Source organism: Chelonoidis abingdonii, chromosome 22 (assembly GCF_003597395.2).
Source record: "Chelonoidis abingdonii isolate Lonesome George chromosome 22, CheloAbing_2.0, whole genome shotgun sequence".
Lineage (NCBI taxonomy): Eukaryota > Metazoa > Chordata > Testudines > Testudinidae > Chelonoidis > Chelonoidis abingdonii.
This window is the reverse complement of record NC_133790.1, coordinates 21,485,145-21,511,502: the sequence shown is the minus strand read 5'-3', so window position 1 is coordinate 21,511,502 and position 26,358 is coordinate 21,485,145. Positions and strand designations below refer to the sequence as shown.

The window sequence follows — 26,358 nt, the reverse complement described above, 5'->3', positions numbered from 1 at the left end:
GATTATCTTATAGTGCTGGGAGCCACGCTCCCAGCGCTGGGGCACTGTTTGCACTGGCGCTTTGCAGCACAGTAACTTGCTGCGCTCAGGGGTGTGTTTTTTTCATACCCCTGAGCTAGAAAGTTGCAGTGCTGTAAAGTACCAGTGTAGCCAAGGCCTTTGGCTGCGTTCTGCAGCATCTAGGCGTGGCTTTTCGAGGTTAGCTCCAAACAAGGAGCACTGCAGCAGTATAGCGGAGAGGCTACAAATGTGCAGATCACTGTGATGACTTTGCATATCCAGAAGAAAAGACCACAGCTTCCAAATGTTCAGGAGATGATACAGAGCCAGTTACGGCCACTACCAAGAGCTGAGCTCCCAGGTCCAGCTAATGGAGACTAATGATGGGCCTCCCTCATGTGACTAGTTATGTGAGGCTGATTAGCTGTGGGACATGTTTAGGGAAGTCATGGGACATGGCACCTTTGTCACCATTCCTTTCCTGCGTGGAGTTCCACAATGATTGATTCTCTCTGGTCCTGTGCAACGTTTACATCCAACTACAGGGTGAACTGTTGAGACTTCACATGCTCCAGCACCATTAATCTGAAGCTGTCCAAGCCCTTTCTGTCCTTCACAACACACACTACTGTTGCCAGGCTAAATCAGGGCTTGGCCAAAGTCCGCGTGCTGATTTAAAATCATGACTGAAATTCTGCTCACTATGCCCTGAGGGTATTACTGTTGTTTGGCAGCATCAAGAGAAGTACTGTCTTGGGAATGGGCTTAAAGTTTGTGTGCTTGGAGGCCCTCATGTGCCATAACTGTAAGTAAGGAACTGCTGCTTGGGATCATTATACAGTGGAGCTGCTTTTGGCCCTGTCTTGTTTTAACTCTTGGTATAGAAGTAACTCAATATAAGGGTTTGTCAGGCTGCACCAGTAACATTGCATGCTCCATACACAATATCATTCCCACCCAGCTGAGAAGGACCATCTAAGCACCCTTGTCTTTCTCTACCTTAAACCTTTCTTCACTGCACACAGTGCTTGCCCCAGGCCCCTAGAGAGGTTGTGCTCACCCATTTCATGGATATTCTCTCTAGACACGTGACAGGGTGGTATTGTAGGAAGCCTCTTTGTTATAATGAAAGCAAAATAACATTTCCTTATTATATGTAATGGGAGGGAGAGGATTTGAACCCACAAGCTGGCTTGAAGCTGACATTCATTCCCTCAGGCTCTCTGCTTTCATGCTCCTGATACTAAAGAATAGATTTGCACACTAATAGGATTTTTGCTGCTAAATGAACTTGTTTTTGTGTGTGAGTGGAACTTGCTAAACAGCTTCTTTACATGCTAATACACTTGCCCTATCTATGGAAGAGATACAGCACCCTAGGAGCAGAATCTCCTCTGAATCTGTTTAGCATCTTCGCTTTCTCTTCATCCAGCTGAGCAGAATAAAGTCACTGGGATTTGACATGGCAAACACACATCCCCTTTCCCTGTGGTATTTGATCTTGTCTATAGGGAGAGATTGGCCGGCAGTGTGTTTTATTGTGTGTGAATCTGAGCTGGGGTAGGGGGCACGGAGGCTGAGTCTAAATTTAAAATGTTGCAGCTGCACAGCTGCAGCGCTTCAGTGTAGACACTCCCTACTGCACTGGGAGAGGTTCTTCCGTCACCCTAGCACAGTCTACGCTGGCGGTTAGGTCACCACAGGGTGGGGATTTTTCATATCCCTGAGTGGCATAGCTGGGTTGACCTACCTTTCCAATGTAGACCAGCCTAGAATACCATCGACCCCTTCCTTCTGCACTTCGGGGAGCGATGCCAGGGAAACAAAATGCTTAATGTTACTCCTGAAAGTGCTTAGTGACTCTCCCTAGCACCTTGCACAGCTCCATTCACAGAATATGGGTTGGCCTCCACATCTGGTTATTCTTGCGGAAGCTGAGTGCTGAGTTTGAATCCCACACCAGACTGCATGCATCATGGGAAAATGGTGTGATAGTGTATTCTAGTTTTGGTTTTGGTGTCTGTTTGTTTATTGCCAGACCAAAAATCTAAAGATGGAGTTAAAGTTGAGAGTACAGACTGGTAACTTTAGGTAAAAAAAAATTTACAGGGATATTATCCCAAAACCAAGTATTATAACCCAGGAAATTCAGAGTTATAGTTCAACTTGAAATAAATCCAACTATATTAAGGTATGGAAGGGCACAGTCAAGTTCCCAAGGAACCTTAACTGTCTTGTAGTGACACCATGCATTAACTGTTCAAGTATGATGGATGTGTTTTAGTCATTTGTGGTTCCTGATGAGATGAAGCTGATTTTTAAAGACCTATTATTTATTTTCATATTTTCCTCTTGAGTAAGACAAGTGAGGAGGACAAGAGTAACAATAAGAGAATGCACTTACCTAGCTTTATTATGATAATCCCTTAAAGATCATATTCAGTACCTAAATGTGGGTGTTCTAGGGTGAGGGTGTGTGTGTGCATGTGTGTAACTGAGAAGAGGTGAGTGAAGGAAGTTATAGAGCAGGAGAGATTTGGAAGAGGAGAAGGACCAGGAGATAGGTGGGCTGATGGCTGGCACAGAGAAGGGAGAAAGCACAGGGTAGAGACACAGGTCAGAGGGATGAAGGTGGATGCTAGAGGGAGGCAACACAAGCTCATCAAATCAGTTGGAAAGCAGGCACCATGAGATGAGTGTCAATTAAGCCACTTTGTAGTGATGGAGGCCAGAGTCCTGGGGTTTGTGGAGTGAATTGAGTAGCAGCAAGTGCTTTTTGTAGTCCACCCAGTAGCCCTCAAGGCATGTCACCAATACATGGAAGGGAGGGAGGTAGGCCTTCTTCTCACCCCTAGAGTCCTGGGGGTAATCAGAGAGGATGTGAATGAGGTGGCGTTGGCGGTTACTACTGGATGCTGTGAAGGCTCATCTCCATGCCTGCTGCTGCTCTTCTGAGTGGGCAGGAGTATATGATAGACTGCCCCTTGTATCAGGTAGGAGAGATCCCAGTGGTGATTTGGTTGGGGTGACTGGGAACCTCCTGGGACCCGTTGTCTCTTGACAGACCTGTGAGTATCTGATGGGAAGGGGAGGCGGGCAGACCCCGGTGCTCACCTCCCCTCTCCCTGGCTGCTGTACCTTTTCAGGTCTAGAGAGCTGAGTGAGACAAACACTTCCAGCCTATGACTGGAAAATAAACAAAATGAGTAGAGTCTCAGTGGAATTTAACAGCGGAACATGTGCTGCCAGGTCAGATCCCATTGCTCAAGGAGACACCACTCCAGTGCCGGACTGTGTGAAAGGGTGCCCTCGCCCACCTGAGACCCTGGGCAGGAAACCTGGCTTTCTTACTTGGACACAGCTGCTGCCTCCTTTTGTCACTTACAGTAACAGCATCCAGAGCAGCCGAAAGTATCTGTGCTATTGGCTTTAGCCTCTATGCTCAACACTCTTTCCACTCTTGTGGATAGGACTTCAAAGCTTCATAGTCTGTGCCACATTGTGCCAACCTGGGTTCTGAGGGATCTGAATAACCTAGTTTCTCTAGCAACAACAGTCCTTTTAATCACAGGGCAGGGGAAAGGACAAATCTACTTCAGTTCTCAGTACTAGGCCTTCTCTAGTGGGCTCTGAGTACAGGAACATGCTCCTTCTGTTGGTGGGAGTTATCTCACAGGGGGAGCAAAAACAGAAAGCTTCTCCTGCCCTGGGATAGTGGAAACTCTGCAAATGAGTTTGCACCCAGTGTCCAGAACAAACAGAGAGGAGAGGGAGTATAGTAATAATCACTAGACTAGATAGGAATATTTTTGTGCTTGTATAGTGCATTCCATTTGCAGATCTCAGAGTGCTCTGTGAATGCTAATGGATTCAGACTCCTACAAGGAAGGGGGAGAGGGCAGTATTATACTCATTTTACAGTAGGAAAGCTGAAATACAGAGAGATTAAGTGAATTATTCAAGGTGACCCAGGATGCCTGGGGTAGAGCTGCGACTAGAACTTGACTCTCCTGAATCCCAGTTCTGTCCCTTGACTTTTCGTTTGGGTAAAGAGAGAGCAGTGTGGGTCAGAGGGTTCTGGAGCACAGAGGTGGGGAGACCGTTCCCTAGAGTGCAGTGATTCAATCTAAAATAAATTAGCAGAGAGGCTCGTACCAAAAGATTTCAGTCAGCTCCTCCGTAAGCATTGATGGAGTAAATTATCCAGTGTGGCCACGGGGAATTAAAGAAATATTCCTGCCTCCAGCTCTGCATAGCAGCACGATCTCACCTCTGTGTGTGTGTGTGAGAGAGAGAGAGAGAGAAAGCAGTCTGATTTGTGAGTGGCTTGAAGAAACTTTTGAGGGAGAAAGTGCTTTTGCTGACTCAAAGGCAGGAAGATGGGATTAGAGCCCTGTGCAGAGGCTGATTTTTCTATTGGATAATGCCAGTCTGAAACTCTAATAACAATATTTTGCAAACTTGTCAGGCCAGAAAACTGTACAAGGGCTGCATGAGGCCTTTAGATACCATGGTGATAGATGCTACAATAAAAGCTTTTTTAACCAGCCTACTGGGGAACCCGGGGGTGGGGGTGGGGAGAGGGCATTAAAATGCCAGTTAACTCAGAGGGAAGGGTTTGAAGTGCAGGGCAGGGGCGTGGGAGGGGCTACAGGGCATGGGCTCTGGGATGGAGTTTGGGTCCAGGATGGGGTTGGGTCGTGGGAGGAGGCTTAGGATGCCGGATAGGAGGACGCTAACCTCCAGCAGATCCCTGTCCCTGCTGCTCCTGGTGGAGGCACGGCCAGGCGGCTCTGCAAGCAGGCACGCTGCCTGCGTCTGCAGATAATGGCCCCCACAGCTCCCATTGGCCGTAGTTCCCAGCCAATGGGCTGGGATCTGCAGAGTCAGTGCTCGGGGATGGGGGGACAGAAGCAGCATGTCTGCAGAGCCCGCCTGGCTGCGCCTCCGCCAGCAACAGCAAGAACAGGGAGGTGCTTGTGGGGAAGCCGCTGGAGGTGAGCGTCCCGTTTTCCCCCCCTCCCCATCTGACACTGTGAACTCCTTCCATGCCTCAAGTCCCCTCCCAGACCCAAACTTATTCCCAAAGTGCTCCCTATAGCCCCTCTCACACCCCAGCTCCCTGCCATCCCTGCACCAACCACACTATAAACCGGACTTTCAGTGCAGATTACAAATGCAGGTTTATAGAGCTTGTTGGTTGGTGAAGTGCCAGATGAAAGAAGCTTTAACTGCCACTGACTTTCCTGATTAGGGTGACCAGATGTCCCAATTTTATAGAGACAGTCTCAATATTCGGGCTTTGTCTTATATAGGCACCTATTACCCCCTACCCCCGTCCTGATTTTTCACACTTGCTGTTTGGTCACCCTATTCCTGATCCAACATATAATTCCCTCCCTGGCAGCCATTGCCTAGACCAACTCCGGGGGACTCTGGAAGGCCTCTATGCAAAGGCCCTTTCTAAAGAACATGTATTTGCTTTTACTTTTCATTCCTGTGGTTCTTGCACTGTCTGTCTAGCAAACTCCAGGGACTTGGGGAACTCAGGGTGGCACCACAAGGGTGTTGGTTCCTGTGAGGACCTAAGAGGCCCAGTCCTCAGACACTGCAGTTATTTAACTGGATGGTGCTTGGTACAGTACAGAGGTTCACTTCTGCAGTTGGTTTATTGGATTTTAAGTGTATCATTTGTATAAATTCCCCAGACCCACTCCCCCTACCTCCTCCCCGCCCCCCAAACAAGCCCCTCAGTTCTAAAGATTTATTTTGTCTCACACAGAGTGTGCATCCTTTGCTGGAGTGAGTCTAACTTTCTTGGAGATGTCGGGTTGCCACTTGTCCAGGTTTTCCCAGGATTGTCCCTTTTTTTTGAGGTAGCTATCCTGGGAAGTTTGGATGGGTGCTTAGTGGTGTAATGTTATGGAATCAGGGTCATCCCAGAAGCCCTGTGATTTTTTGTTTGTTTTTTGTTTTTGGTACCTCAGAGGTGGTGACCCTGTGGAGGTGACTCTGAGGGAGGAAAGTGGTTTGTAAAATGTTACTCTTACACATCACCAAGGTTAGGGGTTGCAGGGGATTGCTGGATATATTTGTTAGCTGCTTGTTCTCATTACATTGGCAGAGCCTAAATAGTTTTGTGGAAAAGAGTCCAACTTAGTCCTGTTTGTATTTCAGCCTGTATTTAATGCACAGTCTTAAGTTGGGCTCCTCATACCTGCAAAACAGAAGCATCTGTCTTCTGTGTGGTATCTAAAGCTAGAGTTATTCACTTCACGTGGCATGGTTTGTATTGGGCTCCCCTTGTCACAGTACGTTCTGATTTATAGAAGTCTTTATTCTTTTGCAACGTATCATTTCCCCCCTTGATAGCGTGTAGAAGAAGGGTAATAATACTTGGGGGTGAGGAGAGAAATAAACTGTAGCCCTGCAGCTTCAGATCCCATGTTCAGTAGCCCTGCAGGGACATTACAGGTATACGAATTGGACCCCTGTGCAGAGAATCAATAGAAGAGCTATGTACCACTTAAGCTCTACGGCCTGGATCTCTCGTCAGTCCAATAGGCCTTGTGCTGGTTCCCTGCACAGTGGTGAATTTCAGTCTTTGTGCACATCTGTGTGCAGAGTGATCAGAGGGGATTATTAGGCTACAGCAGAGATGTTGCGCAAGGTGTTCCAGTGTGTGGCCTTCACACTGCACTTATAGCAGCTTCCTGTCCTCCTCCAGCACAGGATGCAAAGAACAGTTCTTCCACCTGCCTTTTTCTCAGAAGTTCACTCGCTTTTCACCAAATGATGGTTAATTTGGCACACTCTCCCCACTCTTGATGAATTAATCAGGAATCTAAAGAGGAGGGACATTCACAAAGGGGTCTTTTGGAGTTGTTTGGTTTTGTTTTTTGGCAGCATGGCTGTTTCGCTTTGCTCATAAAATCTTTCTTTCCTAGTCTTCCTGTTGCTGAGAGGTCTGGAGAAACCCTGGATTTCCATCCTTGTGTGTGTCAGTTTATGAAGTCTGTATCATTGCTATCGTTCATGGAGGCCTCATCTTTATTGATTGTGCTAAATGGACAAGGTTCATTGGCCTGACCCATCATGCTCATCTTATGAAAATGAGGCACTGACAGATATAATCATAGACTGGCAACCCATGGAGGGCACCCCACAAGAACCTTGCTAGGAATTCTTTAACATTTTAAAGAAAGTTTATGCATTAAGCACAAATGCATTAATATTTAACATTATGCAATAAGGGCAAAACCCAGGGATATGAACTGTCATTAAGTAAAGAATCATTTATGTTAAGTATCAGAAAAGGCTTTATTTCTCAGAGTTAATAATGAGTGGAGTAGGGTGTGTGCATAACAAGCAGGAGTTTGTTGCAGCTCCATCCCAGGCTTAAGTGTATCTTGCTATCAGTAATTGTGGTTTTGCTGAATACTGACAAGGCATGTGTTCTTGTTGGGAGCAGGGAGTGGACTCGGCCTATGCTTATCTCCTTCCCAGTTCTGTTTTTAAGTTAAGCTTTTTTCCTACAGATGCTTCATTCAGTGGAACGCCACCTAGTTATGCCTATGATGCAGACCGTGCCGAAGAACAGCGGCGACACCATGACATGATGCCCTACATTGATGACTCTCCATCCTCCTCACCCCATCTCAGTTCCAAGAGTCGGGGCAGCCGAGACACTCTCTCCTCAGAGTCTTTGGAGTCCACAAAATCAGTGAGTCCTTTTTAGTCTCTTTAAGCATGGTATCAGCATGGCGTGTGTGTGTGTGTGTGAGAGAGAGAGAGACTAGCATGGGAAGGAGGACTGATTGACATGTGATAGTGGTACCTGCTAGGAATGGAGCATTTAAGGTTAAAAAGGCTTTCAAGTGTTAATCCCATGTTTCTTGGATGTGTAACGTGCGTAGAAATTTACGGCCACTTGTTCAGCCTCGCTCCTGTGAGTCAGTAGTGCTGTTGAATCAATGAGATTACTCAGTGAATAAAGGCTGCAGAATCAAGCTCTAAATACCAGCTGATGCTTTTAGAAAAGGTCTTGGACCAAACACTGTAAAAAGATATGCTGAGGGGGAACATGGTAATTGATTTGTGACCAAAAAATTGGGGGAAGGAGGAACAGGAGGGGGTTGAATGGTAGTGAAGTATGCTCAGGTAGCTCTCAGACTTTGACAGGTAAAGTCAAGTTTTGAAGCTTGGGGGACAACAGGAATTAAAATTGCCAAGCGATTAAACTCTGAAGTGTGGTGACGGTGCATATGAAATAGATGCTTCTCGTTTAAAAAACGTCCTGTGTGCACTCAGTAGCTGCTCATGTGACCACCTGCAATAGACCTTAAGAGCTGACTGGATCCATTGTGCCAATGTGTAAACACTTCCAGGAGGGAGTGTTTTTAACCTTTAAAAGAATCAATAATCCCCCTCCCCCTCCCAGGAACTGAATGGGTAATTAACTCTAGTTCAGTCAAATTTAACTGTTAGCTTAATGTGGCTCACTAGAAATGAAACGCAGCTGCAGACAGCAAGGGTTTTCTTCCAAATGTAATGTTTAGAATCAGAAATCAAAATGGGTTATTGACTTGGGCAAAGAGGAGTAATGGAAAATTTTCCCCAGCTTGGAGTTCCACCCTGTCCTGTGACTCTGGGTGCAGAGCCTGACTTTCCAGAAGGTGTTCCCACCCTTCACCCCCTACCTCAAAGCTGCCAGTTTGCAATCCTTCCCCAAGCACCTGTTCAGGAGGATAGGTAAAGCTGAGCATAGCCCCTCAGGCCCCTGTCACACTCGCTGTCACTACAGCATTACCCATCAGGAATGGTGCTTCTATTCATACTTGAGTTCTTGGTTTTCTTTATTACAAAAATTAAATAAGGCTGGGGGAAGGATGTGAGGGCTGTGACAGAAAATCCCAGCATGGGCATTCCTGGGGCAGCCCTGCAGTATCCTGCTGGAGCATCTGGGTCATTTCATTCTGCTGGGAAGAGTGCTAACATGCATCAGTGGTAGAGTTCCTTTACTTCCTAGAGTGACCACTTGCTGCAATGTCAAAGTGGCTTGTTATAAATAGAGTATGGGGAAATCTGCTTATGCCTATTGCTTCATAGATGAGTGGATGGCTGTGTTAATTATGGTTCGTTCCTGTCCAGCACAGTAAAACTGCTAAGAGAGGAGCACCAGCGCTACCTCAGACTCCTGACCCTAAGCTGCAATTAAAGCTCCTTAAAGTGACCCTGATTACACTGTAAGTAATCTGCAGATATTGGTGCCATCGCACGTGAGGAAGTGTCAGTCACAGGGTTACGAGGTTAATTTCAACCCTGTCACAATATTTTACAGCCACATTAATTCCCTTGTTACTGCAAGTTGCAAAGCCACTTGTCATCATGGTTCTTCTTCGAGTGCTTGCTCATATCCATTCCAGTTAGGTGTGCGCACGCCGCGTGCACGTTCGTCGGAGAAACTTTTACCCTAGCAACACTCGGTGGGCTGGCAGGTCGCCCCCTGGAGTGGCGCCACTATGGTGTCTGATATATACCCCTGCCGACCCAACCCACTCCTCAGTTCCTTCTTACCGCCCGTGTCGGTCGTTGGAACAGTGGAGCGCAGCTTAGCTGACCTCCGCTTCCCTAGCTACTCGTAGTTCTTGTGTATTTAGATATATAGTTATAATCTTTTATATATATATATTTATCTATACTTATGTGTTTTTTTCTTTGCTAGCATAGTTAGTTTAACCATAGTTAGCAGGGTTCGGGGAGTAGCCCCTCCCGCAAACCGGTGCCGGAGCCCATGCCCGGCTCACCGGTTCTTAGTCCGTGCTTGGCCTGCCTCCGGCCGTTGCTGACAGGAGATCCACACGACTCCTGTTTATGGTGCCTTGGGGGATCGTATTTCACACCTAAGTGCCCATTCGCAAGGCATTTAAGCCGAGAACAAAATTGAGCGGGCACTTTCTTTTCCCTCCACCTTCTGCACCGAGTGCTGGCTACTCAGCGGACAGAAGCGCCTCCTCGGCACTGGACCCCGCGGCACCCGCCGTTACTGGCACCAACGTCGACTCGGCATCGCTCCTCTCTCTGGGTTGAAAAGCCACAACTCCCCTGCCAGTGCCCGACAGCTCCCCGGCACGCGCTGTGGTTGAGCTCCCTGTTCTGCTGCTTCTGTGCAACTGCACCGCAGCCAGAGAGCTCGTTTACGTCGGATCGCCAGGCACCAACACCTGCAGAGGCACTGAGGACGCCGGCACCGTTGATTCTGGTCCCGCGGGGCCGTCGAATCCAGTGCCTGCCTGCTCCCCGGCATGGGCCGTGGTTGAGCCTCCTGCTCCTGCTGCTTCCATGCCAACTGCACCACAGCAGAGAGCTCGCCTAAGCACCGGATGCGCACCCCGGCACCGTCGACACCTGCCGCGGCGGCACGCGCCATGGTTGACAACATGCCAACGCACCGCAGCTAGAGACCGTCGATCGCCGGCCCACAAGGGCCGTTGAATCCAGTGCCTGACCGCTCCCAAGGGCCGCATGCCTGACCGGCGTGGTTGAGCTTCCTGCTCCTGCTGCTTCCATGCTAACTGCACCGCAGCTAGAGAGCTCACCTAAGTCCGGATCGCCCGGCACCGACACCTGCCGCAGCACCGACAACGTCGGCACCGTCGATCCCGGTCCCACAAGGGCCGTCGTCGAATGCAGTGCCTGACTGCTCCCCGGCGCACGCCGTGGTCGAGCTTCCTGCTCCTACTGCTCCTGTGCAAACTGCACCGCGGACAGAGAGCCTGTCTAAGCCGGATCGCCCGGGCACCGACACCTGCTGAGGCACCGGCGACGTCAGCACCTGTCGATCCCGGTCCCACAAGGGCCGTCGAATCCGGTGCCTGACAGCTCCCCGGTACACACTGTGGTCGAGCTTACTGTTTCCCTCCACGCCGGAGACATTTCCAACGACGAGGGATCTCGTTGCCGTGACAGAGTGGATGCTGCCTGAACCCCGGCACGCCGGTGCGGCTACTACAGTCTCTTGGCAAGCCTCCTTGATACGACCATCCTCTGTTGGCGCAGCAGAGCGGCACCGTTCATGATCACGGTCCCGCAGACGGTCCAAGTTCCGTCGGCACTCCTGCTTCCGACGCCACTTGCAGTCCCGACGCTGCTCTCCTCGGCACCGGTCGCACTCGCCGCACAGGTCGGTGTCCCGTTCACCGACCGATAATCCCGGCACCGTTCCGCTCCCAGCACCGCTACAGGCACTGTGACTCCTGTAGCCGCTCCAACCTCGAGATCTCGGTCGACCTCCCAGCACCGCTCTGGTCGCAGGTCCGGATCTCGTTCCAGGTACCAGTGCACCTTGCGGTACCGGTCCCAGGTGCCAAGTTGGGCAAGGTCTGGTAGAGTCAGACTCTCTGCCCATGATCTTTCAGCACCTCCATGGCCATCCAGACACGCATCAGTGTCTTCCCACGCGGACAGCTCTTATGTTCAGGACCGCGATTCTGGTGTGCCCACAAAAACCTGAGAGCCCATCAGGCTCTCCTATGGAGAGGTAGCACTCAATGCGGACCTCCAGCTGCAGGAGGTCCCGGAGGTAGGGGACCGGTAGTGGACATTCTATCGCCGGTTGCCCCGCTAGAGGGGCCCTACCCGTTTATTCGGACCATCCAGGCGAATGCCGATACTCTATGGAGGGTACGACTACTGGTCTGTCCGTCCTCCTCCCTGCGCACTAGTCATTCTCAAGAAAAAGGGAACCATGGCCAACAGGCGCCTGAAATCGAAGGGGGGGCTAGGCGAATGACTAGTATTCTGCAAGGCTCTTCATTCTATAATCATAACACCTGGATAACGAGGGTCAAGAACTCCGGCCAAGAGTTCTGCCCTCTTGGAGGAAGGGAAAAAGGCGGCTAGAGCTTCTCTTCAGGCCTCGTTACCATGAGGAGCATCTCATGGCTTCCGGTTTCAAACCTCAGCCTTTCACAACTTACCATTTGTTGGTAAAGCCTCTTTGCGGTGAAATCAACCCCAGGCTACAAAGCCTGGAGGGCAACAAGGTCCTAATGAGCTCTCTCTTCTCGGCATGCATACGCCGACGACCTAACGCAGGCCTTTCCGTCCCCAGTCACACCACCACCACACTCTGTGCCTAGCCACAGATCGGGCTTTTGGCAGTCGGCGCGACTGAGGTGGTCGCAGACGACCGTCAGGACCCTAGAGGGCCAAGATCGAGGCCCCTCACAATCACGATCGGGGACCAAAGACGAACTTTCAAAGGTGCGCCCGAGGGCGGCGTACCGGTTACAAGCGGCTTACCACTCCTACTTCCTCTTGGCGTGGTCCCAGTTAACTTCAGTTCATGGTCCCCTGCACATGGTGGAGTTTGGGTGCCCCTCCATTTTGTTCCAACCCTGTCCCTCTTCAGGGACTCCTCTCGGGCGTAATTCCTCTTACAAGAGGCGCAGACGCCGATGGACGAAGGGGCAACTATTCCCTAATCCCCGACTCGTACAGAGGTCTCAGACCTATCCTACACCTACGAGGACTCAACCAGTTTATGTTAAGGGTTGAAGTTCCGCATGGCATCCCTGGGAACCATTATCCTGTCCTTAGATCCTGGAGGCTGGTATGCCGCCTCATATGAAGGACGCGTACTTTCACATTGCCATCTTCCTCCGCACAGGAGATACCTCCGCTTTCTAGCCAACTGTTGGTACTTACTTCCAGTTTACGGTCCTGCTGTTTGGCCTTGCTACAGCCCCACAGGCATTAACCGAGTGTGTGGCCGTAGTCGCCACCCACCTCCGCCGACGTCGGATATGCGTTTCCGTATCTGGGCGATTGGCTTATCTGAGGAGACTCCAAGACTCAAGTCACTCAGCGTGTGGGCATCGTCAAGGACCTATTCACATGTCTAGGCCTGATGGTCACTACGGAAACATCCACTCTGGTTCCCACTTGTCTCGGTCTCCCGGGTCCCACGGCTTCTTGCTAGTTTGTAACCAAAACACGCTAAGCTCTGCCTCTGTCATCTCCAAGTTTGGCTCAAATCGGCGTACCGCCGGATAGGGGCCCAATGGTCACCATAGTCATCATTCCTGAGCATCCTAGGCTCCCTAGAAGGTGGCTAACTCCCTCCCTGGTGTGGGCAGGGATGCCGCTCTATCCACCTCAGCCCTCACTGTCCTGACGATGGAGGCGTCATCTCTCAGCTCAGGTGCTCACCTCAGTAACCTTCGAGCTTAAGGCCTTTGGTCTTCTCAGGGGCTGGCGTTCCACATCAATGTTCAAAGATGAGAGCAGTCTGCCTGGCGTGCCAGGGGTTGCAGCAGCAGCTGCGAGCCGTAGCATCTCAGTGTTTACAGCCAGCACAACGGCCACGTACTACATAGACAACCTGGGAGGGACATGGTCCTCCTCCTTTTGTCAGGAGTCCATCCATCTCTGGACTTTTGCATAGCCCCCTCGATAAATCTGGTAGCATCCTTTCTCCTTGGCAATTCGACTCAGCAGGGTTTTCCTGCCTCATGCGTGGTTGCCCTGCCTGATAGTGATGCATTTTGTGGCCAGAAGTGGGTTTTTTTCCCCCACATATGGACCTGTTCGCTTACCGCGAGAACGGGAAATGTCCGAGGTCCTGCTCCTTCTAAAGTCTCTCCCCGGGACCGATCTCGGACGCTGTCCTCATGCCGTGGAAGGGCCAACACCTTTATGCCTTCCCGCCGTTCCCCCGGCTCATTGGGTCCTGCTCAAACTTCGCAGGAGCAGAGCGCGCATCATCATGATCACTCCAGCGTGTTCCAGGCAGCACTAATACGCCACGTTGCTCGGCCTGTCAATAGCCTGCCCAATTACCTTGCCACTCCACCCAGACCTCGTACCTCAGGAACCACGGCAGACTTTGCCGCCTGGACCTGTAGTTTCTTCACCTCACGGTGTGGATCCTACGTGATTATCAGGGTGGCAGGATGCCTTCCACCTGGTCAACGTACCTGGCCAGGTGGAAGCGTCTCTCCTACAGGTGCGATAAAACGCTTAAATCTTACTCCTGCTGGGGTCTCGATTCCCTCTATTTTACAGGACTACCCTTTCCGGCCTGCAACAGCAGGGCCTAGCGGTGTTCGCCGAAGGTACACTTGGCAGCCATCTCTACCTTCCATCCAGGCTAAGGTGGTCGTTCTGTGTTTCTCACACTCTATGGTTTCGGGTTCCTCAAGGGCTTGGAGCGCATACACCCTTAGGTACGCCGCCAGCCCCAACCTGGGACCTCAACCTGGGTTTAACCAGACTTATGTCTCCTCCATTCGACCTGTTAGCCACCTGCTTGCTGCTATAACCTGTCTTGGAAGACAGCTTTCCTCGTAAAGCCATTACATCGGCCAGACGAGTCTTCGAGCTCAGGGTCTTATGGTGGTTTCCACCATACTTTATGTTTACAAAGACAAGGTGCAGTTACGTCCACAACCCGGCTTCCTCCTCAGGGGAAGTGGTTTCGCCTTTCATGTTACCACACTCAACGTGACGGGGACAACAGTTTGCACTCCCTGGACATCTGTAGAGCGCTCGCTTTTATGTTGAGCGGCCAAAACCATTTTGTAACACGCCCCCTGTGATTAAAGCCTCTGTCCCAAATCTGGACCTTAGCGTCCAAAATCTGGGGGCTTAGCATGAAACTCCCCAAGCTTATTACCAGCTTGGATCTTATCTCGCTGCCACCATCCAAAGTTTTTCCAGGGTTTTGCCCCCTCTCGGGGTTCCCCAAACCTTTCCTTGGGGGACCCCCTTTCTGATCTCCCCAACCTCCCCTGGAGAGACCCCCAAGACCCAGGAGTCCTGAGTCTTACCGGCAAGGGAAATACCTCCCTTCCCTTCCCCCTCCCTCTCAGACGTTCCTCTCTGGGCAACCTGAGGGAGTTGATGTAATCTCTTTACATCACAATACCAAGAAAACCTGTCTCTTCTTCCACAAAGAGACAAACCTCAAGCACAAGGGAACAGAGCTGATTCTTTCTCTTTTCCCGTAGCTTTTTCCCGCCCTGGACAATAGGAGAATTCAACACAGAATGTAATGTTTCCCTCCCCCTGTCTTCCTTGAGAGAGACAGTATACCTGGTACAGAAATTTCTATCCCCTTGCCTAACTAGGAAAAGAAATTCAACCAGTTCCAAAAGAAAAAAACTTTATATAAAAAGAAAGAAATTACATAGACTATAAACTAAACACTGCATTAAGAGATCAATACAGGGATATTGCTTATAAGAAAATATGAATAAACAGTCTGATTCAAAAAATAGCCCAATTTAAACCAGTCCAGCAATTACACACATGTAAATACAACTTACAATATCAACCTATTGCTTTCCTTTTGTACTCACACTTGGTAACAGAAGAGTAGAAAGAAGCTTGGAGTAGAAAGAAAGATGTTCTCACCATAGCTGGGAGAAACAAAAGACACAGAGTCCCCAATTCCCTCCCTGACTTTTAAAAATCCAGTTTTTCTGATTGGTCCTCTGGTCAGTGTGTTTGGTTCCCTTTGTTCACCCCTTTCAGGTAAAAGAAACATTAACCCTTACCCATCTATTTATGATAGCCCCAACTCTCGGTCGCAGTAGCAGTCCGAAGGAAAGGCCTACCTGTTTCCTCTCAGTGGATCTCATCTTGGGTGATAACGTGCACCCGCACTTGTTATGATTTGGCTCACATTTCCCCAAGCCACATCACCATGCGTTCTACCAGGGCTCAGGCTTCATCTGCCGCCTTGCTAACTCGTGTACCTACCCACGAGATCTATCGCGCAGCTCCATGGTCCTCGGTCCATACCCTTGCTTCGCATTATGCTCTGGCTCAACAGTCAAGAGATACTGCAGCCTTGGCTCCGCAGTTTTACATTCTGCTATTTTTCACTCCGACCCCACCGCCTGCATAAGGCTTGGGAATCACCTAACTGGAATGGATATGAGCAAGCACTCGAAGAAGAAAAGACGGTTACTCACCTTTGTAACTGCTGTTCTTCGAGATGTGTTGCTCATATCCATTCCACACCTGCCCTCCTTCCCCACTGTCGGAGTAGCCGGCAAGAAGGAACTGAGGAGCGGTTGGCCGGCAGGGGTATATATCAGGCACCATAGTGGCGCCACTCCAGAGGCGACCTGCCGGCCCACCGAGTGTTGCTAGGGTAAAAGTTTCTCCGACAAACGTGCACGCGGCGCGCGCACACCTAACTGGAATGGATATGAGCAACACATCTCGAAGAACAACAGTTACAAAGGTGAGTAACCATCTTTTGCGCTTGCAGCTGCTTTAGAAAAGGTGTCACTGTAAGAAAGGATGAAGTGCCCAAGGTGGTGCACTGAGGCGAGCGCACAAAACATATTTGACCAGAAGCCTGTAAAGCTGTCACATGCACCTCGTGTATTACCTTTCCCACGGTCGCTGAAAACCAGAAGATAGTGTGTTAATAGAAGCTTTCTCCTCTATAAGTAGCTTTGTTCTTCTGCCTGATTCAGTCAGTGGGATCTAGGGGGGCTTTTCCAAATTCTTCAGTCCTCTCATTTCTCTCACTGGTTCTCAGTCCCATCTGCCTTATCCAACCACTAACAGCCTCCCCTACCATCCCCCACTCCCAGTCTCTGCCCAACCCGTCACAATCTCCCCTCCTTATCCCTTAACTTTTAGTCCTCTTACCTACCAAGTTCCAGACCCTGCCCCCAATTGTCAATCTGTTTACCCACCAGTTCAGTCTCCACTCTCCCCCAGTTTCCAGTCACAGGTGAAGGATTTTTCTCCCTCCAGTGGCAGTGTCTCCAGCTCCTTGGCCCAATCTATTCCTTTCCATACCCCCAGCCTCATGAGCTGTCTCATCTGTATTCGAGTCAGGTGGCTTCCTCCTCCATGCTGCCTGAGAGCCTGCTGTGGGAGAGAGCACAGAAGAGACAGACGCCCTTTTCTCAGTGCCAGTGCCCAGCCCCACCCTAGCCCAGAGCAACTGTGAGGAGATGGACCGTGCATGCACAGTTCTGTCACATGTAGGAGCTGTGGGGACTGGAAATGGAGCATGCTTGGTTTCTGTGAGGAGATGGTGCACACACTATTTGGCCTGCAGTAGAGGCGTGAGGAATTAGAGCGTGTTCTTTGTTTATGGAATCTTTGAAGATTTTTGCTGCTAAACTCTAAGAAATCTCTACTGGCAGGTGTGAACTGAGATTTTTTTCAAAGGCCAAATTTGAGTGAATTTTGACAGGAACAGCACAATGCACATCCCTGACACAAAGACCACCTCCCGGCCAAATTTCAAGTCCCTGCTCCTGAACATTGGAGTACCCAAGCTTCTCAAAAGAAAAGGTTACCAGAGTCTTTTTTTAACACTGCAAAGTAATGTGATTCTTTTTTTTCCTAGCCTCGTTCTTGGAAACTGCTGAATCATTTTGTCTGAAACTTTTTGGAAATTTTCAGCCTGAGACATACAGGTGTTGTTGGAAAATTTTAGCCCAAATAGTTGAAGTCTGGCAAAGTTGAAAACAGGATATAATAATATGAAGTGTGGGGCGACCTTAATAATAGTTCTACCAGCCTTGCCTATAATATAGAGGTTACATTTGTATTTGGGAATGGGAACTGGAGTTAGTAGCTGGGAGTAGGACTGCATAAACGGAGCTTACCCCTGGGCATACAGGAGTGTTGGGGGAGCCAGTGGCACATGTCACTAAAGGAGAGTTCTGAGAGCTTGGGGTTCAAACTGGATGCTTGTTGCTGGAAATAAGGGTACAGGAAGGCATAGTGCTCAGAGCAGGTCAGGATAGGGATGGGAGAGTTCCCCAGTCTTGGTGGTGACTACTGGGGGGCTTGTTATGTTGGAGCGAGTCCTCTTGAGATGAGGAAAGGAAGCAAGAGGAAGAGAGCAGGGACAAGAGAAGAAATTTATCTGTAAGAACTTCCTGTCCCCAAGCACCGTCCCAGCCAGACATATGCAGTGTGTGGAGCTGGGTTGAGTCACGTTCCTGGTGTTCCCCATCCAAACTCCTCCAGCAATGTAGAGTATGTAGGGATGTAATGATGATGTGCGGTTGAGGGCAGGTATGCTGCCCCCAGAAAAATTACAAATATCCTTTTCTTGCGTGTTTAGATCAGTTTTATGCCAAACCCAATCTCTTGTAGTATTTCTCTCTCTCCCCCTTTCAAGAGGGAGTGTCAGAACTGGCCTTCTTTCCCTGTAGGAGGAAGCTGGGTCGTGAGTGAGGACTCCGGCTGGGATGCCCCCTCTTCCCTGGTCTGCTTCAGCCATGGTAACACCCGCTGGTAGGGAAAGACCCAGATGCTTTCTAGCCAGCAGAGCCTGCCCTAGGCATAAGCAGACTAAGCAATTGCTTAGGACCTCAAACAGCTTTTTATTATGTGTTGAGGGGGAATATTCTTCCTTAGGGCCCCCAGTGGGCTAGCACTGCACTGCTACACAGGCTCCAGCTCCTCATGCTGCTCCCATTCCTAACCAGAGAGGAGCAGCAGCTCTGGGGGAGCTCTTCCTTTGCTTTACGACAAGTAAGGGGAGCTAGATTTTAACCCCCTGGATAGAGCGCTGTCATCTTCAACCCACCTATGGTAATTTCCCCAGGCACCAGCTTTTAGATCCCTTTTTCTCCACGGGTGCCTACATCTTTGCGGTTCCGCTGCTGGGCTCCTGTGTCAGGCTGCTCTTGTAACCGTCTGTGCTCTTTGGGGAGTCCAGAATGTCACTCAGACCCGCAGATGGTGCTGCCCCATCAGCCCTCTTTGCTTGTTCTGGATCCATCTCACTACCTCCTATTCAGTCTGCTACCCCGTCTTTCATTTGTGCATTGAACCTTTAGGTTCTCATACCTGTCTCAAAGTGCCTAGCACTGTTGTTGCTCTGCAAATAATAAATAGTAAGCCGAGGGCCTGGATTCAGGCCTTAGCAGGGAAAAAGTCCTCACCCCAAAGTGCTTAAAGTTCTTTCTTTCTGTGAATGCTTAGGGACCTTAAATAGTCCTTTAATTTAAATAATAATAATAATAATAATAATAATCTCTATAGTTTATCTTTGTTCTCCTGCCTTGTGATTCATCAATCCTGAGCTCAAGCAGGAAGCAGAGGGTTTTAAATTCCCCAGAGCCTGGTGAGGGTGAGAGCTAGGAAGAACACTGAAGTTACTGTGTAAGGCTACACTTCTGTTTTTAAATCATCCAGAACTTTGACTGCTCCTGCCAATATAACCAGGGATGGAGTTCTGGAAACTAGTAGCGTCAGAAATTGGAACTCCCTTTTATAAAGCTGGCCTCTGACTGGTGTGAAAAGCTCTGCCTTCCATGCTTACAAAAGTCCTTTATTGCAAATTACCAAAGCAGATGCTCTCTGGGTGACAGTCACTGGAAAGATGACTCGTACCAGCCTATCTGGTGTTTCCTGAGAGTCAGAGAATATCCTTCAGCAATGTGAGGGAGTGGGGGGCAAGCTACCTCACCTGATCTGCTCCCAACTGTTGACTCCGCTTCCCACTGTGGCACCCTTGGGGCAAAACACACCAGTCTTTTTCCCTACAGACCTTGTTCCTTGTTGGAGGGGAGGGGACAGGCACAGGCACAGGCACGGCACCTCCTACTCAGGTTGGTGCATGCAGCTGACAGGATCTGTCAGGGAAGAAAAACCAGGGTGATTTCTGAAACTGCATCAGCACCTCAGAGGATCTTGTCCCCAGCGCAGGCCTATGGCTTTGCCCTGCCTCTGTTTGCACATCTTTCCCCAGCACCTCCCGCTTTCTCTCTCTTTCATTCTGTCATTTCCCCTCAGACCTTTTTGTTCCTTCTCCTTGTCTTGCTGTATCTCCTTCCCAGTTTTATTTGTGATCTCTCTCTCTCTCTCTCTCTCTCTCTCTCCTGTCTTCACTTTCTGTTATCCCCTCCATCCCCCACACTCTTTTCCTCTCCTATTCTTTCTTTCTCTCTGCTGTTTAATGGCTTTGCTTGGATGTACAAGCCCTTCCTGAGAATAGCTGGCACACACAGCATTGATGTTATAAATAATGTTGGCTCCTCTCCCTGCTCCCACCCAGCCCTCCTCGTATGAACCAGGGCCGGCCTGGTTTTCCCTGTTTAACATCTCCCAGACAATGAACCACCTCCAGCCTATTAAACAGAAGCCTCCAAAGATATTTACCTTTTAAACATCATACTTAATAATTTTTCCCCTTTGAAGGCTGCCAGCCTCTCTCTGAGACTCAGAGCCATCCTTACTGGAAACGTCTCCTTTGAACATGCTAATTGCGTGGTTTCCGAAAACACTCTACCAAAGGGTGGGGAGAGATTTAAAGATCCCTTTAATACACCCACTCAGAGGCAACATTTTCCTTCACAGGGAGATGCCAGCTGGGGCTACTTTGTAAATTCTTATTCATCGTGTTTCCAGTTTCTTAATCCGTACGCTTCCAACATTTACAATAAAACGCTTATTACTGTTAATTTAAACAGCAGCCAAAAAGCCCTGAGTCCTTTAAACAGATTTGGGAAGAGCTGTATCTGTCTAATCCTTGGAGCTGGTGAATCCCAGGCTTGCAGTAATTGAATACAACACGCAGTGCCAACCTGGTTAGTAAACTAAAGTACTTAGACTGACAAGTTGTAAACACATTCGAAACAGCCCTGGCCCTGGGCCAGCGTATGCAGGGTGTCTAATAGCCAGCACTTTTAACCACTCAGGCTGGCCTGGATTCAGGTTGCAGGATTGCACCAATGGCAGCGACCCAACATATCAGCTTTGAAATCCCCAGGAGAACTTGATGCACGGTCCAGCTGTGAAAAAAGAGCAAGAGTACTTGTGGCACCTTAGAGATGAACAAATTTATTGGAGCACAAGTCCAGCTGTGCGGGAAACACCAGCCTGTGAATAGTGCTGCTGGCATCCCATGCTCGTGAAGCCCCTGTTCTAATCAGTGCTCCCTCTCCCTCCTCCATGCTCTGCCCGCAGCTGCTGGAGAGCAGGAGCAGAGAGCACTGATTACAACAAGTTTGTTCAGAGCTGACTTGGTGCAGAGCTTCACAGAGAGAGCTCCCACGATTGACAGATGGGTTCTGGCTGCTGCCACCAGATGCTCTTACGAGATGCATTTATTTTTAAATTTTGTGGAGGAGGGTAGCTGAGGGCAGGTGAGGGACGAGGCTTAGAGAGGAAGAGAAGGAAAGGGTTGGGGGAGGGTACTGAGGAAAAGTGGGAGGGATAGAATCAAGAGGCTTGCTGGACACCTACAAGTGAAAAATGGGCCAAGCCAGCCTGAGAGGAAGCCCAGCATCCACCCCTCCCCAGGTCAGGCAGGGAATACATTGCTTTCCGCCATGTACTGCTCCTGCACCCTGCTGATGACTCCCCACTTTCATCTTGTAGGATTGTTGCCGCTTGGCCAGTGTGAATTTGGTAAATGTAGGGCCTATTCCCCACCCCACTCTGCAACCGCCGGGCGTGCTCAGACTCAGAGTTCCTTCTCCCTGTGAGTGGAGGAGTTCCTAGTCCTAGCAGATCTTCCTCTCCCCCGTGTGTGACAGGGAACTGTTCTTCCATGCCTATGTGCTGGGCATTCCACTTCTTTCCCTACCTGGACTGCAGAAGCACAACAAGGAGTGAAGCTCTGGTCCCAGGGGCACTCCCCTTGTTTGGTAGATGCACCAGGCGGAGCAGTGAGTGCTCTTGGAATTGGTGTGCGCCTCCCTGCTCTTGCCTCTTTGCTTCAGTGGGGGAGAGGGGCGTGGCCTCCTTGCCCACGCCTGCTCACCACTTTGACTCACCACTGATGAGAGGGTGAGACCATTTCCAGTTCTGCAGATGGGAAAGGAGATGGCAGTTTGAAACTAACTCCCTGTTCCTGCACCTGCTGAAGTCTGGTGCCAAATTCCCCGTGACTTTCCTGGGCCCAGAGTACATTTCCCTAAGCAGGATATAAAGAGTGGATGATGCAGTCTCCCTTGGAGGGTAAAGAGGTACTGGTGCTGGATCCTGATGCGCTTCTGGTGGCGAGAGCTGCCCACTCAGTAAGGTACTAGATAAAACTATCAAAGCAGAGCTTCCTCAGCAGGAAATGTGCATTGGATCATCAGTTCTCAGGAGGGAAGTGCTGAGCAGCAGCACAACCCAGACAGAAGAAACGTGGTGTCTTATTGATCCCTGACAGCAGTGGGAGCAGCAGCAGCAGATCATCTGAATGAGCTCTAGGAATAAGTGTGTAAATTTCAGGTACTGCCCTGGAAACCTTTAATGTGCTCTGTGGCTGTAAGTTCAACTCCCCTGGGGTTTCCTCATGCAGCTGCTGCACTGCAGCCTGAGGCCGCCAGGCCAGTTGGGCTGGATAGAACTGAAAGGGGACAAGAGTCTCCAGCATCACACTTGAAGCTGGTTACATAAAAGAGATTTAAAAACCACTGCAAAGACTTTCAGAGGTGACCTCTCCATCTGATTTCCTTGGGGAGGCCAGCTATGGCAGAGTCCTGGGAGAGATGTTTGAACCTTGAGGAGTAAATCTTTTTTATTAAATATATATTTATAATATAATATATATAAGAAATGATATATAATTGTTCATTTAATATGTATATAAGAAATTTTAACAGTCAAACCAGGAACTTCCATCTTTACCATCTGAGAATACCCAGTAGGGATTGTTAGAAATCGGAGCCTATTCCTATGAATGGGAAAACGGGCATCTAGAGCTGGAAGAGAAACTTTATGTGCCAGTAAATCTATAGCAATATTTTTTTGGGTTAACTTAAAGAGATTTAAAGCACTCATCAGAATCTGACTGTCTCTGTCTGTACAGAATTCATTATATTGCTCCTGTTCCGCAGCTTTGCAATTCTGTATTTACAGATTGGGCCTGGTTTCTCACAGTCCTACACTCTGTCATCAGGCAGGGCCTGCTGATGAGAATTACAGAGTCATATCAATAAGGTACCAATCACATCATTTGCAGCAGGAGGAAGGTTGAAGCGGTGATGGGTTTTTAACATTTGTTGTGAAGTTACCTGACCATCCAGCAGCTTCATGCCTGGCCTTGTATCACAGATCTGGGCCAATGGGCATTTCGCAGATACAGGCAGAAGAGAGCTCTGACCCTCCAAATGCCCTGGCCCTTTCCACTTGAGTTGAAGGAAATCTGCTAAAAGTTTTAGGCCTATGTTTTTGTTCTGTGTTTGTGCTGTGCCTAGCCCAATGGAGCTGTGGTCCAGGGTAGGGCTCGTAGGCATTCCTGTCATATGAGTGATAAATAATAAACATAAAATAGTTGAGCAGTTCTGATGATGTAAAGTAGAGGGCAGTGGTGCATGCATGTGTTGTATGTACACACACACACCAGCTCAGTATAGTATTTAAGATGCTGTGCCTAATCACTGGGGTTTTCCTTGAAGCTTAAACTGTCCGCTGGATTACAAATTCCTGGGCTCCTCAGAAACTCCTTTTCAAGATGTCAAAATACATTGTGTATCTAAGAATTTCACTAAAAGGAGGATGCAAACTCAAGTGCTTTCCTCTTCCATATCTTAGCTGGCTTGTGGATACTTTTTACCAGTTTCTTTAGAGCAGCTTCCATCTACCCTTTCCTTTCACAAGGTGTTGCAGTATTTGACACATTGCAGAACTACCAGAGAGGAGCTATTTTAAGGTCTTTCACTCTCTCAAAAAGTGCTTACACAATTTAATACGAGGATCCATCTCTCTTTCTTGCAGTTGCATATGGGCTCAAAACAACCTCATAATGGGACTGTTGCTGCAAACTTTATGATGGAGAGGCTACCCCCTCTCCATAATAAATCACATGCATCTCCAGAGCCCAAAACGAGGGTCTCCCAGCTAAAGGAGAGCTCTGTTAGCTTTCAGATATGGAAAAGACTCATGTTCAGCCAATAGCATGCAGTCTACTGTCATATTCACATGGATCCCAATCCTGTTCCCACTGTCATGAACAGCCAAAACCCTTCTGATATTCACTGGGGCAGGACTGATCCCCAAACTATCCACGCACAACCACCATGACGACTCTTCTAAACAATGCTCCTGTTTTCAAGGAGATTTGACTGTATGAGTGCTTGAAAGAGTTGTAAGAAGCAGTGTTCTGCGTTAGAGGGAGACCAGGAAATATATAACAGAATTTCAAATAGATGGATGTTTCTAATGAACTGTATTGTAAGCGTTGGACACTTTTTCTTCAAACTTTGCAGAATTGCTCCCTTTTGCCTTTGAGATAAAATCTGGCTGTTTTCAGGCCAAATGACATTTCCGAGCCACAGTTTTATAGAGTTGCTGAAATGGGGTTTTATAGTAGACACTTTAACTGTTACCTCTAGAACTGAGTAAATAATAGATTTTTTTCAATTTGGTGTCTGAATTGAAACATCTGAAAAAAAATCAATAGAATTTTCTGGGTTTTTCTCACTCTGATGGAAAAACTGGAAAAATGTGAATGAAATGACATTTTGAAATTAACTGTTTTGATTTTTTTCCCCTCATTTTTTATTTGGCTGAAAATATTTGCCGAATTTGCAGTTAGTTTTGGTTGCCCCAAAACTGCATTTTTTTTTGGATGAATTTACTATACGTCGCAAAAATGTTGCCCAGCTCTAGTTATCAGATCTCCATAATATCTGTCTCTAGCCTTTATTTTTGCCCACATAACTCTGAATTCTTTTTTCCTGTCTTTCTCTTGTCTTTCCATTTTCGCTTTTGGGTTGTCTCTGTGAAAGTAGTAATGTTTCTTGTTATCCAGTTAAGGAAACCCCATTTAGAGAATCAGCACTGCGGTCCCAACCAAGTAGTGCAGATTATCCTACCCGCTAAATAAAATAGACCTGTTAAAAGAATAACCACTGGGGCAAGCTGGTGCCTGAGAACTACTTTAACAAATGGCAGAAAAGAAACAAGCCGTCATCTTGTGGAAACCCCAGGCTCCTGGGGTGGGGAGCGGTGTCCAAGTGACACACACAATTATTAAGTCAAGCTCATGGAGAATTATCATTACATTTCTAAGTTACTGGGTAAATAAACTCTGTATATTATTTTTATCTCTGTACGTGTGCCCAGAAGCTGAGTGATTGTCACATTCTTTATTAATCTGTACCTAAATGCAGTAAATTTTAGTTTGCCTTGAGGTCATATTTTCTATGCTAAATAATGTTTCCCACTCTTTTCCTTTCATCTTCTTTCTCTGTAGAGTGAGCCAGACTTGGAGAAGGGCTTGGAGATGAGAAAGTGGGTCTTGTCTGGAATCCTAGCCAGTGAGGAAACCTACCTGAGCCACCTTGAGGCTCTGCTGCTGGTAAGCACCTGGCACAGACACCAGATTTAATGATAATATTCACATTTCCAGAGCAACTTTCATCCAAAGATTTCCAGGAGCTTCACAAACACTGACTGTCTCACAGTGAGCTGGTGAAATGTAGGTAATTGTTATCCTCGTTTTGCAGGTGGAGAAATGGAGGCATAGAAAAGCAAAGTGACTTGTCCTAGGTTACACAGGGAGTCATTGGCAGAGCTTGGAATAGAACCCAGGAGTCCTGACGTCTAGCTCTCCTGCTTTAACTACTACAGCTGCTGCCCCCCAGCTAGTGGAATAGAGATTAAGGGGACAAAACATGGGGCGCAGGGACTGTAATTTCAGCATTCGTATCCTGGGGAAATCTGTGAACTGGGAGTTGAACTGCCCCAACGAGAGAATTGGTACAGTCTAGTGTTCAGAGTCACTGAAGTGTCAGTGGGAACATCATGTAACGGAATAGGAAGGAGGCATTAGAACATGACCAAGACCAGTTTACTTGGTGCATGTAGTAACAGTCTCCTGGATTCTATTTTTAGCCCATGAAGCCTTTGAAGGCTGCTGCCACCACTTCTCAGCCTGTACTGAGCAGTCAGCAGATTGAGACGATTTTCTTCAAAGTGCCTGAGCTGTATGAGATCCACAAAGAGTTCTATGATGGGCTCTTTCCCCGAGTCCGGCAGTGGAGTCACCAGCAGCGTGTTGGCGACCTCTTCCAAAAACTGGTGAGTAAGCTGCCACCCCCTGTCGTAGCTTCCTACTCAGATTTGAACCTTAGCATTCATAAAATGAGAAGCTAGCATGAACCCTCTAAGCTTAATTACTAGCTTAGATCTGATATCGCTGCCACCAGCCAAGGATTCCAGGGCTTGGCTCCATCTGGTTTCCCCAAACCTTCTCTGGGGGACCCCAAGACTCAGAGGCCCTGAGTCTCACACCAAAGGGAAAACAACCTCCTCCCCTTGTCTCCTCTTTACCTCATCCCCGGCTCCCCGTCCCTGGGTTATCCTGGATGATACTGTACTTAAACTCCTTGACTTTCAAAACAGAGAGGACAATTCACCTTCCAC

At 48.6% G+C, this 26,358-nt stretch overlaps 1 protein-coding gene across 1 annotated transcript in view; it reads left to right on the top strand.

Annotated features, from left to right (window-relative positions):
• Positions 1 to 26,358, top strand: part of BCR (BCR activator of RhoGEF and GTPase) — a 138,493-nt gene that overhangs the window by 55,836 nt on the left and 56,299 nt on the right. The window contains exons 2-4 of the mRNA XM_032801258.2: positions 7,539 to 7,723; positions 25,187 to 25,291; positions 25,828 to 26,013. Of these exons, the coding sequence (XP_032657149.1) occupies positions 7,539 to 7,723; positions 25,187 to 25,291; positions 25,828 to 26,013 (476 nt within the window). The remainder of the gene's footprint in view (positions 1 to 7,538; positions 7,724 to 25,186; positions 25,292 to 25,827; positions 26,014 to 26,358) is intronic.